At 35.7% G+C, this 17,162-nt stretch overlaps 1 protein-coding gene across 6 annotated transcripts; it reads left to right on the top strand.

Annotated features, from left to right (window-relative positions):
- Positions 1 to 8: 8 nt before the first annotated feature.
- Positions 9 to 17,078, top strand: hfm1 (helicase for meiosis 1). Of its 6 annotated transcripts, none has more exons than XM_048164938.1 (40): positions 9 to 113; positions 765 to 856; positions 981 to 1,093; positions 1,479 to 1,698; positions 1,841 to 2,091; positions 2,351 to 2,392; positions 3,096 to 3,166; positions 3,244 to 3,376; positions 3,492 to 3,643; positions 3,722 to 3,799; positions 3,906 to 4,061; positions 4,163 to 4,363; positions 4,454 to 4,542; positions 5,735 to 5,778; positions 5,869 to 5,970; positions 6,080 to 6,225; positions 6,468 to 6,562; positions 6,675 to 6,808; positions 6,894 to 6,941; positions 7,051 to 7,131; positions 7,261 to 7,352; positions 9,832 to 9,938; positions 10,032 to 10,079; positions 10,200 to 10,297; positions 10,434 to 10,568; positions 10,731 to 10,816; positions 10,946 to 11,029; positions 11,436 to 11,593; positions 11,681 to 11,784; positions 11,914 to 12,078; positions 14,593 to 14,685; positions 14,767 to 14,873; positions 15,034 to 15,116; positions 15,220 to 15,326; positions 15,450 to 15,533; positions 15,616 to 15,888; positions 15,995 to 16,037; positions 16,281 to 16,311; positions 16,455 to 16,579; positions 16,653 to 17,078. In XM_048164938.1, exons 2-40 carry the CDS (start codon positions 786 to 788, stop codon positions 16,717 to 16,719), a joined length of 4,317 nt encoding a protein of 1,438 aa, XP_048020895.1. In that variant the 5' UTR covers positions 9 to 113; positions 765 to 785; the 3' UTR covers positions 16,720 to 17,078. The 6 variants fall into 6 exon arrangements, with proteins under 6 accessions (XP_048020895.1, XP_048020900.1, XP_048020899.1 ...); XM_048164942.1 differs by having other exon boundaries at positions 103 to 123; XM_048164939.1 differs by lacking the exon at positions 9 to 113 and adding an exon at positions 205 to 487.
- The last annotated feature ends 84 nt before the right edge of the window (positions 17,079 to 17,162 follow it).

The following is a 17,162-nucleotide window of genomic DNA, read 5'->3' as shown; positions in this document are numbered from 1 at the left end:
AATAGGTGGCAAGTAGAAGTACTGACGGTAAAGTGAACAGAAGAAGATAAGCAGAAAGAATGACAAAGGCACTCCCAGCCAGTTATTTTGAATAAAATAACGCTGATAGCACGGTATATCAGAGTAAAATATTTTATTTTATGTCATATGTACATCAAGTTTGAACTAGGGAAACAAGAAATTCCTTCAAAGGTGTTTCCCAAAAATACGTCTAGTCAGACAGCTATCAGTATCATACTGAAGAAGAGCGTAAAGGCGTTATATTTATTAATTTAATTAAAATATGGTGGCTTTCTGTTCTTTAATACTGTGAAATACCGCGTGTGGAACCTTATAAGGGACACTCCCGTTTATATTATCTTGTTTCTGTAATAAAACGACCATGTTTAATGCAGTAATGATGATTTGCATGACCTTGCGCGCGATTCACACACGGTTCACAGCTCGCGCGGTCGATTGCCGCCATCAAGAGAGCGACAGTTACTAAGTATTCCTCACAAAGTGCAATCCAGGAAATATATGTTATGTTTTTAGACTTTTTATACTCACTTTACTATTTATGTTCACACAAAGTGTACCAACAGACCTTCCACCGCATACCTTAGTCGTTCAGCTAATAATTTTTTAACTCAGAGAAACATTAGCTAGCCGGCTAACAGCTAAACTCGAGGGTTTACAGTAAATAACTTGCTTTACACCAGTATGTTGTAATGCTTAATAACAGATGTATATCTCAATGATATATATTACAGTTGTTCTTTTAGGATATCAATGACACCCACAAGATGTTAGACTCTGAAGAAGCCGTTTTGTCGCTGGACAACCTGTTTTATGACGGGCCAGTGATTCATAAAGTGTGAGTAGGCCTTTACACATGATACCTGATCAGAGACACGCCAGATATACGAGATTGAATTAATATATGTCGAGAAACTGGTTATTACTTTTATGACAGCATTCATCTATATGGCTCTGTTTAGGAAGCCATTATGTCAAGGACAAGGCGCGTGGATCTTTGATGCTCCACCCTCATTATCGCAAATACCTGCAACACGAGACATCCAGGGAGAGGCAGCAAACGTTCCCTCATTTAGTGAGTCTTGTTTGGGTTGAGGCTAAATTAAGGTTTGGCTAGTTGAAGCACACCATGTCCATTTTTTTTTTTTAAATCAACATCAAGATTTTAGGTTAAGTTTAAATACACACACACACATTATACATATATTTATATATACACAAATTAATAAATACATGTAAAGAAATAGGTTATTATGTTTATGACATATATTAGTAAACATCATCTATCTACATTTGTTGGTACAGGTTGCTACAGATTTTACAACAAATTTCACTGCCAGTTTAGTGCGCAAATTTAATCACTCCCTTGTTTTTGGTACATAAAAAGTAATGAAAATCTTATTAGAGACTCAAATGACAAAAAGGCTGTTAAATTTTAATTTCATTCCTTATTTATGAAGGTTACTCACAGAGATCAAAGAAATTTCTGGCTCCAGCTCAAAAACCATTTCACAATCCTAACGAAAGTGTCCAAGGGCAGACTGTGAAATCACATGAGCTGGAGGAATCTGATTTGTGGACCCATGAACCCTCTAAAGAAAGAAATCAGGCTGTCAGCATGATGGGTTTTGTGGAATCGAGGCCTTTACCTACTGCCAGTGCTCCTCCCTTCAAGACTCGGTACTCTTTGCTACATCTTGATTGAGTTAACAAAATTTGCTGATGTTACAAGCAGTTCTTTGTGTTTAAAATGGATATTGGCATGGCAGTAGTACAATAAGTGGGTAAACAAAGTGCATTTATCTCCCTGTTGTCAACCTAGGTTGTTCAGAGCTCCCACAAGAAGGATCTCAGGCAATGGTGAAGACGGTATCTCAAATCAAATGATGTCAACAACAAATGACACTGGTTTCTTTGGTCAAGTTGCTATGACAACCAGTGGCCCACAGACTACTCATGGTGTTGCTACCTGTAGTCCCTTTATTGGCTTGGGCCAAACGGAACAAAAATGTGATGTACCTGCAAAAATAAACCATAATCTCCATCTTGGTTTCAAACCTGCAGAATTTGAAGGTAATATAATACTATAGCTCTATTAGTTAACAACGTACCATGACGTAGAGTTAGTTCACGTGGAGCAGTCCATGTTTCTACAAATGTACTACATTAACCAGCTATTCTATCTGAAGTTAAATCTTTGTACGGTTTAATAAAGTTAAATATGCAGTCTTTTAGGGCATTCGTAAAAACTGTCAAAAATTCCATACATAGAGAACAATCAGTGTTAGATTGAATATTGGTCCGGTTTCTAATATTGATGCTGTTTTTAAAGGGTCGTCTGGAAAAGGAACACTTCGCTCAGTCTCTGAAATTCGTATCCTCCTCCATTCAACCCAGCTGATAAGAAATACATTTTAATTAGGACCTCATGAAACCAAAATCAGAGTTTTTATGTTTATTAGTGTTGAGCTACATGCTAGTATACTCCTAAACGCTGACAAAATTCACTTTTAGATGATATTCACATAAAAAAAGATTTTCATCTGGGCATACAAATAAAAAAAAACTTTGATGATTCATGTTGCACTACACACACCCAAAGTTTCTGTTTCAATAGGAATTTTATTAACACAGGAAGGAAAACTCTGATTTCATAGGGACTTTAATGGAACAGTTCACCCAAAAATGAAAATTCTGTCATCATTTACTCACCCTCAAGTTGTTCCAAACCTGTATGAATTTCTTTCTTCTGCTGAACACAAAAGAAGATATTTTGGAAACCAAACAGTTGATGGACCCCATTGACTTCCACAGTAATTTTTTTCCTACTATGGAAGTCAATGGGGTCCATCAACTGTTTGGTTACCAACATTCTTCTTTTGTATTCAGCAGAAGAAAGAAATTCATACAGGTTTGGAACAACTTGAGGGTGAGTAAATGATGACAGAATTTTCATTTTGGGGGGAACTATCCCTTTAAATCATTTCTGTAAGTCTTCTTTAATGCACATTTATACCTTTTGACTGTGAATGATGTATTTATTGTCATGTTGATTGTTTTCCTTGATATACGCATAGCTGCTAAATTCAGAAGTGTGTTTAAAGAATTCCCTTACTTTAACTATGTGCAGTCCCGGGCATTGGATGATGTAAGTCTTTAGCATTTATATCTATATAATGTAAAGTTCATGAACACAGTATGTGGCAGATTATTGCTCTATTTCAGGTCCTGTACACCGATAAAAATTTTGTTGCCTGTGCTCCCACGGGCTCTGGGAAAACTGTGCTTTTTGAGCTGGCCATTGTTCGACTGCTGATTGAGTCTTCTGAGCCCTGGCACAATGTCAGAGCTGTGTATAGTGAGTTACAACCTATACTTATTATTATTTAAGCTTGATAAGATTATAAACTAAGCATTGTTTTATTCAGTAATTTATAGCAAATATTGTTTGACATTTTTGGTTTATGCTTTAGTGGCACCAATTAAGGCTCTTTGCAGTCAAAGATATGAAAACTGGAAACAGAAGTTTGGACCTCTTGGACTAAACTGCAAGGAGTTAACTGGAGACACAGAGATTGATGACATTTTTGAAATCCAGGATGCTCATCTTATCTTTACAACTCCAGTATGTTGCCACATATGGTACAGTCTAAACATCAAACATCTTTCCAACAGGTCTGAAAGTTTTTTTTTTCCTTAAAAGGAAAAATGGGACAGCATGACAAGGAGGTGGAAGGATAATTGTTTATTGCCATCTGTTCGTCTCTTCCTTATTGATGAGGTCTGATTTAATTACTCCCATGTGATCGTCAATACCAATATTTGAAAATAGATGGTAGTGTTTTGTTCATTTATCAATGAAATTTTTGTCTATATACCCTTTCTAGGTACATGTGGTGAAAGACAAAACCCGTGGAGCCACTCTTGAGGTTGTGGTCAGCAGAATGAAAACCATGCACTCGTATCACCTGGCTGTTAATACAGAATCAAAAGCATCTGTGAGATTTGTGGCTGTCTCAGCTACCATCCCAAACATCCGCGACGTACGTAGTTTCATGAAGTTTCAAAGTCATTCAGATGAATCTCTTTATCTGTGTTCAGGTTAATTTTGATTATTCCTGTGCTGTTCTCTACAATTTTGAAGCTATCTGAATGGCTTTCGGATGAGTCAGGGCCTGCCACTTGTCTGGAGATGGATGATAGTCACAGGCCAGTGAAACTGAGGAAAGTCGTGCTTGGGTTCCCCTGCGGAAGTAATCAGAATGAATTTAAATTTGATCTTTCTCTCAACTACAAAATTTCCAATGTTATTCAGACCTACTCTGATCAAAAACCAACCCTTGTGGTAAGGGAACTTTTGTGAATGCAAATGTGTTGGGTTGTGCATTTTAAAATAACATTTTGATATAATATGTCATTTATTTGAAATTAACAGTTTTGCTCCACAAGAAAAGGAGTTCAACAGTCTGCTGCTGTGCTTGCCAAGGATGCCAGGTTCATTATGAGTATTGACCACAAACAAAGGTACTATAGTCACATTGCATAGGCCGTAAATATACATTTCCATTTTGAAATGAATTTAATATTCCTACTTACATCATGTATCAATTTTGGTCTGGAGATTAAAGCTACATATACATCATCATCAGTATAAATCAGGGGTGTCCAATCCTGCTCCTCGAGATTCCTGCGCTGTCCTGCAGAGTTTAGCTCCAACCCCAGTTAAACACACCTGAACCAGCTAATCAAGGTCTTACTAGGCATACTAAACACTTCCAGGCAGGTGTGTTGAGGCAAGTTGGAGCTAAACTCTGCAGGACACTGGCCCTTCAGGACTGAGTTTGGACACCCCTGATATGAATGCATATTTGAACTTATTGTTGTTGAACTACCACAGATGTTTTGCCAGATATTAAAGGGTTAGTTCACCCAAAAATGAAAATAATGTAATTTATTACTCACCCTGATGTCGTTCTACACCCGTAAGACCTTCGTTCATCTTCGGAACACAAATTAAGATATTGTTGATGAAATCTGATGGCTCAGTGAGGCCTCCATTGCCAGCAATGTTACACCTCTCAAGATCCATAACTAAAAACTAAAAACATATTTGAAACAGTTCATGTGAGTTCATCTTAATATTATAAAGCAACAAGAATACTTTTTGTGCGCCAAAAAAAACAAAATAATGACTTTTCAACAATATCTATATGGGGCGACTTCAAAACACTGCTTCAGAGCTTTACGAATCGAATCAGTGATAGGAGATCTGAATCACTAATTCGATACAAAAGATTCATGAAGCTCAGAAGCTTCATGAAGCAGTGTTTTGAAATCGGACCATATAGATATTGTTGAAAATCAGTTATTTAGTTTTTTTGGCACACAAAAAGTATTCTTATCGCTTTATAATATTAAGATAGAACCACTGAAGTCACATGAACTGCTTCAAATATGTTTTTAGTACCTTTTAAATCTTGAGAGGTGCAGTAACATTGCTGGCAATAGAGGCAACACTGATCTGTCGGATTTAATCAACAATATCTTAATTTGTGTTCTGAAGATTAACGAAGGTCTTACGGGTGTAGAACGACATGAGGGTGAGTAATAAATGACATTATTTTCATTTTTGGGTGAACTAACCCTTTAACTGTGCTTTTAAGATTACCGTTGATATGTGTACAGCTCTTAGTTTAACTCATTATCTTTTTCATAGACTGGTGAAATATGCAAACTCTCTGCTTGATGCCAAACTCAGAGGTGTGTACGTTAATGAGATTTCTTCTGCTGTATGACTTTGATGAATACATTGGTCACTATTTTATCAAGGTAAACTAAACAATTTTCCAGATCTTTTTATTTGTGGGATTGGATATCATCATGCTGGCATGGATGTTTCAGACAGGAAATTGATTGAAGAAGCATTTACAGTGGGTGACTTGCCAGTGTTATGTAAGTTCTGCAAATATATTTTCAATCATTTACGTTTGTTCATTATTCACTACCTAATGTATTATTAAACAAAAGCATATGTAGGAAAACCTTTTTTTCTCTTATTTAGTCACAACCAGCACCCTAGCCATGGGTGTGAATTTGCCAGCCCACCTTGTGATAATCAAATCCACATTGCACTATGTTGGTGGTGCATGTGAAGAATACAGTGAAGCTGACCTGCTACAGATGATTGGGAGAGCTGGCAGACCACAGGTACTGCTAACAAAATTCAGAGCATGGCTCTGAAGTCTTTACGTGTACATTGGAAGACACATACCTATGAAAACAATCTACAAAAACATGCATATATTACATCTAAAATAAGTGGCTGCTCCATAAGCATCAGTATATGAAGTCAAGCACTTTGGCTAAATCTCAACTGGCAATGCAAACATAGAGCTGTTACAGTATTAAGTTTGAGACTACAGCGCATGCTGGCTTTGGTTTTTGTTTAGTTTGATACGACAGCGACTGCAGTGATCATGACCCGGGCTCAGACAAAGGACAAATACACACATTTCTTAAGTGGCGTAGACAGCATAGAGAGCAGGTATATGCCATCTAAAACACATTTTGTTCAGTCGTAGAGGAATTTTTATATTCCTTAAACACGTGATTAGGCTAGTTGATTTATGTGTTATCAAAAGGATGACTATTTTCAGCTTGCATACAAACTTGGTGGAGCACTTGAATGCAGAGATAGTTCTCCACACCATATCTGATGTGAACATGGCTCTAGACTGGATCCGCTCCACCTTCCTGTACATCCGTGCTCTGAAAAACCCCAACCACTATGGTAAATCCTAAACATTGGCCACTCTAAAGATATAAACATCAAGTGCTACTAGCTGTTTTTTTATTAGTCTCATATTTTGTCACAGGCTTTCCCCCTGAGCTTGACAAATGTGGAATTGAGACTAAATTACAAGGTATGAAAAAAATGATTTAAATCAGTGAATCTGTTGATAATCTTTCATTTGAAAAACCTAATAGACTGAGGAACCTATGGTGAGAATATGATTTACATGCGTGTTTCAGAACTGTGCTTGAAGAACCTCAACTCTTTGGCCTCTTTTAACCTGATTACCATGGATGAAGACATTAACATCAAGCCCACAGGTTACTGTTAATACTCTTTTTCCCATTAAAAAAATATAAAAGTTATATAGTTTTATGAGTATTTTAATTAATTTAACTCTACCAATCTTGACTTTGATTTGGCCATATAAATTAAATGTTCATACACAGAGACTGGAAAACTCATGGCCAGGTACTGTGTTGCCTTTGACACTGTGAGGCAGTTCAGTATGGTGACTGGAACAGAAACATTACCCGAGTTGGTAAGAAAAGCATTGTTGTTCTTCCAGCATTTCCTGATCCATTGTTATTTACTTCTTCAGAACAACATATACCCCTGGTTTCACAGACAAGTCTAGTCCCAGACGAAAATGCATGTTAGAGCTGTTTTGAAAGCAACTTGCACTGGCATTTCTTAAAGACCCCCTGTGGTGAAAATCAAGTTTTTAATGTTGTTTATATATCTATGTGGGGTTTTAATATGCTTTAAGACAAACCATGTGCAAATTCATCTGTCAACAAAATTTTCTCCTTAAAACTGCAGTTTACCAAAGACAGTCTCAAAAACGCGGTTTGAAACTGCACCTGTTCTCTACCTCTCAAACAAGTTGTAACCAATTACATTTACGTGTGAGGTGGGCTTTCGAATATCATTAACTATGCTGCGAAGCAGGGGGGTCTCAAGAGAAGCCAGGTTATTGTAGTATATTTTTCTGTTGATATGAAAAATTGGGTACATTTAGCAATATAGCGGGTGAATTATGATGTATATTACGATGTTATGATGAGCAATATTCCTTTCTCCACTGACGTTCTAAGTTCAAAGCATTTTTAAGGATACTGATTTTTAGAAGGCAGCTGTCTGATTCTGAGATGGCGAATAGGAACATGGTTTGTGTAAGATTAACAACACATTATTAGCTGTTTGAGAATGTATTCAAGCCAAAGGCTAATCATATCAATGACCGACGTAGAGAGGAATACATAAAACAATTCTACCATTCTGATATATTGACTTGTAGACGAGCCTGTGTAATTTCCTCTTACACTTCTTCTGAGTGAAATTCTGGTTCAAACATATGTGACCCTGGACCACAAAACCAGTCATAAGGGTCAATATTTGAAAGCTGAATAAATAAGCTTTCCATTGATGTATGGTTTGTTAGGATAGGATTTGAATATTTGGCTGAGATACAACTGTTTGAAAATCTGGAATCTGAGGGTGCAAAAGAATCAAAATAGAGAAAATCGCCTTTAAAGTTGTCCAAATGAAGTCCTTAGTAATGCATATCCCCTCACAAAAAAAAACATTTTTTATATATTTACAGTAGGAAATTTACAAAATATCTTCATGGAACATGATCTTTACTTAATATCCTAATGATTTTGAGCATAAAAGAAAAATTGCTAATTTTGACCCATACAATGTATTGTTGGCTATTGCTACAAATATACCTGTGCGACTTATGACTGGTTTTGTAGTCCAGGGTCACATATATGGCTGAATTAAACCAGTGTTTCCACATGAAGAAATTATTTTCTCAGGAAAAAATGTTTAAATATGTCATTTTAGTGATCAAAGATGAGTTTTGAGGAATAAAATTATTGACTACAGTACAGTCCAAAAGTTTGGAACCACTAAGATTTTTAATGTTTTTAAAAGAAGTTTGCTCACCAAGGCTACATTTATTTAATTAAAAATACAGTAAAAAACAGTTATATTGTGAAATATTATTACAATTTAAAATAACTGTGTACTATTTAAATATATTTGACAAAGTAATTTATTCCTGTGATGCAAAGCTGAGTTTTCAGCATCGTTACTCCAGTCTTCAGTGTCACATGATCCTTCAGAAATCATTCTAATATGCTGATTTGCTGCTCAATAAACATTTATGATTATTTTCAATGTTGAAAACAGTTGTGTACTTTTTTTTTCAGGATTCCTTGATGAATAGAAAGTTCAAAAGAACAGCATTTATCTGAAATACAAAGCTTCTGTAGCATTATACACTACCGTTCAAAAGTTTGGGGTCAGTAAGAATTTTTATTTTTATTTTTTTGAAAAGAAATTAAAGAAATGAATACTTTTATTCAGCAAGGATGCATTAAATCAATCAAAAGTGGCAGTAAAGACATTTATAATGTTACAAAAGATTAGATTTCAGATAAACACTGTTCTTTTGAACTTTCTATTCATCAAATAATCCTGAAAAAAAAATATTGTACACAAATATTTTGTACAATTGTACACATTAAATGTTTCTTGAGCAGCAGATCAGCATATTAGAATGATTTCTGAAGGATCATGTGACACTGAAAACTGGAGTAACGATGCTGAAAATTCAGCTTTGCCATCACAGGAATAAATTACTTTGTGAAACATATTCAAATAGAAAACAGTTATTTTAAATTGTAATAATATTTCACAATATTACTGTTTTTTACTGTATTTTTAATTAAATAATTGTAGCCTTGGTGAGCAGATGAAACTTCTTTTAAAAACATTAAAAATCTTAGTGGTTCCAAACTTTTGGACTGGACTGTACATATTTAAAATATGTCAGTGCCATTGTTTTGTCTCAAGATGCACACCAGTAATGTTTTTTTTTTTTTTTTTCTAAGGCATGTTTATAAAAGCTACTTAAATATCCTAATTGAACTAAGACCTATCCCTGGCTTGATCTAAGCCCTGTTTGTGAAAGCAGGCCATAATGACATATTTTTTTTCTCACTTTATAGATTGAAATGATATCAAAGGGTAAAGAATTTAGTGATGTGCAATTGAGAGTAAATGAGAAGAAAACCTTGAACATGTTGAACAAGGATAAGAACAGAACCACCATCAGGTCAAAGTTGTCTTTAACTACCTAATTCTCATAGTTAACATACTGTGTAGAGTGGACAGGTGGACTAAAGCATGTCATATATTTTCTTTTTAGGTTTCCTATGGAAGGAAAGATCAAAAGTAATGACATGAAAGTGAATTGGTAAGGTCTGGCTTGCTATTACTGTTTGAATGTACAATTTTACCACTTTTATGGTCTGCGTATTTGTTTTTTTATTTTTTTATTTTTTTATTTATGCATGCGATTATAATCTCATCCTAGTCTGATTCAAGCTCAGCTTGGCTGCATCCCCATTCAGGAGTTTGGACTCATACAAGACACTGGAAAAATATTCAGAAATGGAAATCGAGTCAGCAGATGTATGTTACTTGCGTGATCGCGTGTCTTTCTTTGTGTGTTTATTCTGTCTGATGACGTCCATGAAATTGCAAATGTACAATTCTTTCTCATGCAACTTTTTACTTAGCATAAAATGCTGCTTTTGATCTCTGCCAGATCTGACCGAGTTTCTCAGTCATCACTCCAAATTGAATTTTTCTGCTCAACTCAACTCTTTAATTCTTGCCAAATGTTTTCGAGCTAAACTGTGGGAGAACTCGCCTTACGTCTCCAGACAGCTTGAGAGGATAGGTCAGGGAGCACATCTAAACGTTTATATCATCATTAAAAAAGGATAAGTGGTGTCGTTCTATATTGAGACAAAAGTGAATAAATGGAACCTACTGATTAAAAACGTAGTGTATTTGTTTTGACGGATGTATGTGTTTTTATATTTGGGGTCTTCTTTTCTAGGATTAACACTCGCTACTGCCATGGTGAATGCAGGGCTTACAACATTCAGCAAAATTGAGCTGAAGAGTCCCAGAGAACTAGAGCTAGTATGCCCTTATATCCTAGATAATTGTTTAGAAGTTGAGAAATGTTTATTCACGATGAAGTCATAATGTCCTTTTCTGTTGTTACAGTAGTAGTACTGACACATATTTATTTATTTATTTGTTTGCCAGATTCTGAACCGACACCCTCCATTTGGGAACCAGATTAAGGAAGCTGTCAGCAAACTTCCAAAATATGAAGTTAGTTTGGAACAGGTAACTTGTATATATAATTACATTGAAGTCTCCTACTTGGGTAGTTGACATGGAATAAGGTTTTGGAAAGTGGAAATTTTGATAACCTGTAATTATCCATATAAAATTATTTTAAATAGCCCTTTGAGCTAAAACTAATTGAGAGACTACATGAAATATTTGTACTACAAAATTTTAATACTACAATGAACTAGTGAAGACAAAAAGATGGTGAAATTTGGTGAAAAAATATCTCCACAAAAATAGCAACCTATTACAGGGCCTAGAATACATACAGTATTTCCACATATACTTTCACACCAATTTTAATCTGTTATCTTTATGATGATTAAAAAAAACTCATTATAAAATCATAATTTTACAAGTTCATCTATTCATATTTTATATAATCAAATATTTTTTCTAGATTCCTCGATACAGTCTGTCCACAGCTGAGATTGTGGTCACAGTGAACCTGCAGAATTTCAAGGAGTTGGCATCGAAACAGACAGGACCAGACCACCATTATGTTACTCTCATTATTGGGGACTGTGACAACAATGTAGTTTTCCATCAGAAAATAATGTAAGATCTATGTGATTTAATAATCACAGGCAAGTTATCTCTAAACAAATATAAAATATGTAAGAGATGCATAATTTGTTTTTCCAGGGACACATTGCTCTTGAGGTCTGGGAGCTGGTCAAAGAGAATCGAGGTGACAAGAACACCTAAGGGAGAGGAGCTCAGCATTCATTTGATCAGCTCTGAATATGGTTAGTGGTCATAGCATAGTGTCATTCAATAAAATATATAATATTTGTTTTGCATAATCATCTACATGTAGAGTGATCTGTTTCTATCTGGTAATAATTTAGAATAATTAATAATTGTTGATTGTGTAGTGGGTCTGGACATACAGCAGGAGTACAGCGCCTATTACTCAGGCGCAAAGATGTTTGGAGCTGAGTCCTGCATCAGTGAGAGACCTACATGGAGAGTGCAGAGGATTCTCGACACAGCGAAGAGACAAGGCCCCATGTCAACAACTCCCTCTTCTTCAAACACAGGTCAGACTTCTTGACAACAACAACAGTTTAATTAGACCTCAGATCGTTACAATCAGTGTTAGGGATAACGCATAACTTGAGTTACGTAATCAGATTACTTTTCCCCCCAAGTAACTAGTAAAGTAACGTGTTACTTTTTCAATTTGCAACAAAATATCTGAGTTACTTTTTCAAATAAGTAATGCAAGTTACTTTTTCACATTTATTGACTGACAGCTCTCCTGTCCCCATGTTGAGAGAAATAAAGTGCAGAGGTGTTGTGTGCAGTGTGTAAAGATGGTTATTGTAGTTCTAGACTAAGAGCCCATACACACAGAGACGCGTTTAGCTGTAAACGTAAAAATTTTCTATCGTATCTGCATTTCATCCGGATGGATCCGGAAAGATGATGTCATCACCCCAGGTCTCAACCCTAGTCAGACACCGCTATGTCACGTAACAGCAGCAACAACAATGGCAGACTACATGCTTGTGTTCATGCTGCAGAAGCTGCTGAGCCTATTAGCTTTACTAAGGTAAAGGTTTATTACTAAGCTTTGTTACAGTTTGTATACAGCACGCAAGGTTTATGCCCATGCTCCAAGTCTTCTTCTCCATTTTTAGTGTATCTCTGTGACAGCACCACATACTGGTCTGGCATCAGTGGCCTGCAGTGGTGTTCTGAAATGAGGAGGCACATTTTTTTTTTTATGAATCAATCTAAATTCATGTGCATTACTCTTAAAGTTGACACATCTTCCTTGTTAAATTAACATTACTTTATAGTACACCAAAAAAGAAAAAAAGAAACAAAATACAATTCTATTTTGTAATTTTATATTAACAATGTAATGTTCTCAGAACCAAGTCAGTCTCATTAAGTTAGTGTTTTAAGCATTTCTACATTCATTCCAAAATAATAACTGAAGGCAATAATAATATAAACAATATATTTTATTTGTGTATTGAGGTTTTTCTTTTTAATTGTCAACCTAGGATATTTTGGATCATCAGTCATGCTCCTTAAACACCGTCTGTCACAGACACGAATTGTATTTTTAATTTCACCAAACTGATTGCACTAAAAACCCCTGCAGTCATCAAGCTTTCAGTCCATTTCAAGTTTGATTTTGACGTGACATAAAGCAGTGATATCTAACTGTGATCTGTTTACTTACTTTTCAATTAGTCTTCCGATTGATGCCATTATTTGTTCAGTCAAACTGACGCGCGGAACACGCACGTCAACGAGAGGCGGGATTTATCGCACAAGCCAATCATATCCAATCACAACCAAATACATCCAATCATAGCGCGATGGAGACATTGCCTCCTCTCACGTGATTTTGCCCCATTCATTCTCAATTACCCCCCGCAAATCCCACCGCACGCCGGGGGTCTGATGATTTTAAATGGTTTCCTATGAGAGGAAAGGGAGGCATGACTCCATAGACTGTAAAGCATGACTCCTCTGTGTACCTTTACCTGCGGGTGTCGCTGTTGGGCAGTGTTCCTTAAGAAATACACGTGACTTGCGCTCTTTTTAATGTCATAATTTGTCATATTTGTGTTGTTTTATATGTAATATGGATTATTTTCTCATTCTATTTTTTTGAGGAGGCACTGCCTCCCTTGCCTACTCGGAGGAAACGCCCCTGTCTGGCATGTATACTACATCATTTTGAGTCGGTTTCAGTGGTTTGAGCTCTGGCTTCCTGTGAATGTGGCCTAAATGTGAACATGCATTTACTTATCTCACTTGCCTCACCACAAACCTGTAATAATTTAACTATATTAAATTACACAAATATACTTTATGTATTTAATCTCACTTTATTAACCAGTGTCTTTGCTGCTGACTTTCAATGAAGTAATTCAACCATACTAATAAGCAAAAAATACTTTAGATTAGATTTAGAAATAAGAGTGAACTTCCTTCTCCTGTATCCCATTCTTCTTTAATCCAGAATTGCAGCACAGCTGAAATGTTTGTTTGAGCTACGCCCTCTACTGTACAAGTGTAAATATGCATTTCCTTCAGCCTGAGGCTTTTTCATTTCACTTTTGGTGTGAAAGGGCCTTAACATTTGCCAAAAACTTTTTTGTTGTTATTAAAAAACAAACAAGCAAGCTCAGCCTAGGTAAGAACAAGTAATGTAACGCATTACTTTTTACAGAAAATAACTAATGCAATTAGTTACTTTTTTAGGGAGTAACGCAATATTGTAATGCATTACTTTTAAAAGTAACTTTCTCCAACACTGGTTAAAATACATGTGAACTAGACTTTGTGAATTCAGAAAATCAGTTTCCTTGTTTATACATGGTATTAGAATTCATCTCACAAGCAGGCAGGTGAGACACATTATTGATGCATACATGCATCTCAAAGACATCTTCTGTAAACACTTGTGATCTCCTGAGATGAATGTTAATACCAAAGATCTGATAAATCTGCTGAAACTAAATTAACTATATAAATGCTTTTAGCTCAAACACTGACACTTAATAAAAATTATGTTTAACTTAATGTAGACATTCTTTTCATGGATCAAGTTGCTCCAAACACAGTTAAGAGACAGTGCAATCATCTCTGCAAAAACAAGGAGCTCTGTGGACATGAGTGCTGTGAGTATGAGGAAATTCTAGATGACCTTGATTTGTGCTGTCATTATCTCTGCTGCTTGATTCACCTATTTTCCCTTTTAGGCAAAGTTGGAGTCACGAAAAGGGCTCAGTCTAGTGTCACCTCATACCTTAACAACCTAAAAATGAGGAATGAGAGAATTTCTGTGACTCCTGTGAAACGTTTGAAGGTCAGAATTCTGACTATCAAGGGTTACATGTACATATTTGTCAGAAAATAGGATTCAGTATAGTCTAATAATAGTACACTTCAATAACTGGAATTTATTTTTGTAAGATATGATGTATTGTGTCAAAGTGTCAATCCAGTTTTCTTGATTTTCCCTTTAGATGATGATGAATAAGGGGACAGCAGCTGTAAGCATGCAGCAGTTCTCATACAAACCCAAAGACACACTGCCTGCTGCCAAGAAGTATTTTGGTTTTCTGCTGACAACAAAAGTTGTCCTATTAATGTTGATGAAGTTGTCATTGTTGAGATTGTATTATTTCCTAAAGTAAATATTATTCTTTAAGGTTTCAGGGAAGTCAGTGTTACACTCAAAGTACATATGAAATCAAAGAGTTAGAGGCCAATTCTGTCACTCCACGCGAGAATTCGTCGTTTGAGTCATACCATGATGGTATGTTTACTTTCATTCACATATACTAAAAATTTGTTGACAGAAAATACTGCAGTTACAGTGAATGTGAGGTTAGAGTTTAATAAGAAATCTCAGATGTTTCAATTGTCAAACTATCTACAGGTTTCAAGCACAAGCAGGGTGACTTTTATTCTGAAATTGGAGACCCAGCATTAGAACATCCTCAACCTTCTGCTTTACCTCAAAGTATGGTACTTTAGAACTTCTGGTGTTTGCCTCATATTGTTCATATTATTAATAAAAAATAATAATTCCATCATATTTTCAGGGGTTTCGATACACAGGCAGCGTGAGCCACACAACGATGGACAAATGCACAGAGTCAGTCCTAAAGAAGCCAGTGTTTATTCTACCCATACAAACCCAGACCACAGTACTGACATTGATGACCGCTGGTCTGGTTCCCTGGATGTGACCTTTGACCTGGGATTGAATGATTGGGATGATTTTGATGATGGTAACCTTGTTGATGCTAGTGAGGTGTGCTGTGAATCCCAAATATGTAACCTGATGACAGACCATGATCAACCTACAAATTCTGGTTTGTTTGTTTTTGTATGTCAGATATTAGTAAAATTTTTACATTTTTGTAATTCGGAAACATTTTAAATGCTAACATTTTCTTTCTTTCTTTTTTTTGGTTTCAGCCTCACAATGTCCAGGCCAAACCTTGCAAGTCTTGCAACAAAGGTAACTGAAAGGAGACTTTTTTCCCTCTTCATTCAAACGCTTCAGTTCAGCTGGCATAGATGTTGTGGGGCATTTTTAGTATCACTCACAAAGTCACCCACTTCCCACTGACTAAAAGCTTGTTTAATAGGGATTCAAGAGCAGTTACACTAGGGTCCAGAGGGTGCATTATTATATAATATCTGCTGAACTATCATTTGCTTTTGGCCTAATGCCTCTAAAAATAGGATCACTTTTTTTCAGGATCCAACCAATGGCTGTTACACCTCAGACTGTAAGTATACATAAATACTTTTAACATTTCCCTAAATTTTTTTAAGACAAATATGGTACCATGCATTTCGGTTACACTATTTAGAAAGCATACAATGATTGTGTTTCAGTCAAAAATAGCTAGTTTTATAATTCATTTCACAGGCAGTGTACTTAAAAGGAGTTAGTATGAACTCAAACCAGAGTCAAGCCAAAACACCTTCAGTCCAAAGAAGATTTGATTTCTTTTCAAGGGCAGATGCAGCTCTAAAGGAAAATACTGTTTGCAGGTATTTGAAGAAATAATTACCTTAAGTTATCATATTACCAGTTTACTGTGCTAACATTGATTAATAATTGCAGGGATCACACAGAGGAAATCAACAATGAGACCAGTGTTTTCCTCGGTATGTTTGATGGCCTTTTTTAAGGTTGTTATGAAGGATTCCTGACACATTTAGCACTACGTTGTAAAGAATTCAAGTTCCTCTGTCATTTGTTGATTTTCTGTTATAAAGATGTTCTTGGTTTAACAGCACTCACTATATGGATAATTTGCAGCATACAAGTCTAATGTGAAATGGAATGACAAAAAAGTTATTTTCTTTTGCATTGCAGAAGATATTTTAAGTCTTAAATGTATTAAAAATTGTTCATTTTACTAAAAATATAAGATTGCACTCACACATGAAATGTAAATGGACTGTCAAAATTGTAAAGTCAGGAATGAATGAGAAAAATGTTTTTAAATAGCTATATATAAGACAATAAAAGTCTACTTTAAGATTAGTTTGTCAGGACACTTCTTTTTTTCACCCTTTCTTCTCCAGTCTGAAGATTTTTTTTTTCAAGCTAGGCCAAACAATTCAGCTG

This window comes from Megalobrama amblycephala, linkage group LG17 (assembly GCF_018812025.1).
Source record: "Megalobrama amblycephala isolate DHTTF-2021 linkage group LG17, ASM1881202v1, whole genome shotgun sequence".
NCBI classification, from domain to species: Eukaryota; Metazoa; Chordata; class Actinopteri; order Cypriniformes; family Xenocyprididae; genus Megalobrama; species Megalobrama amblycephala.
Note: the sequence above shows the minus strand (reverse complement) of the source record. Positions and strands in the feature narration are given on the sequence as shown.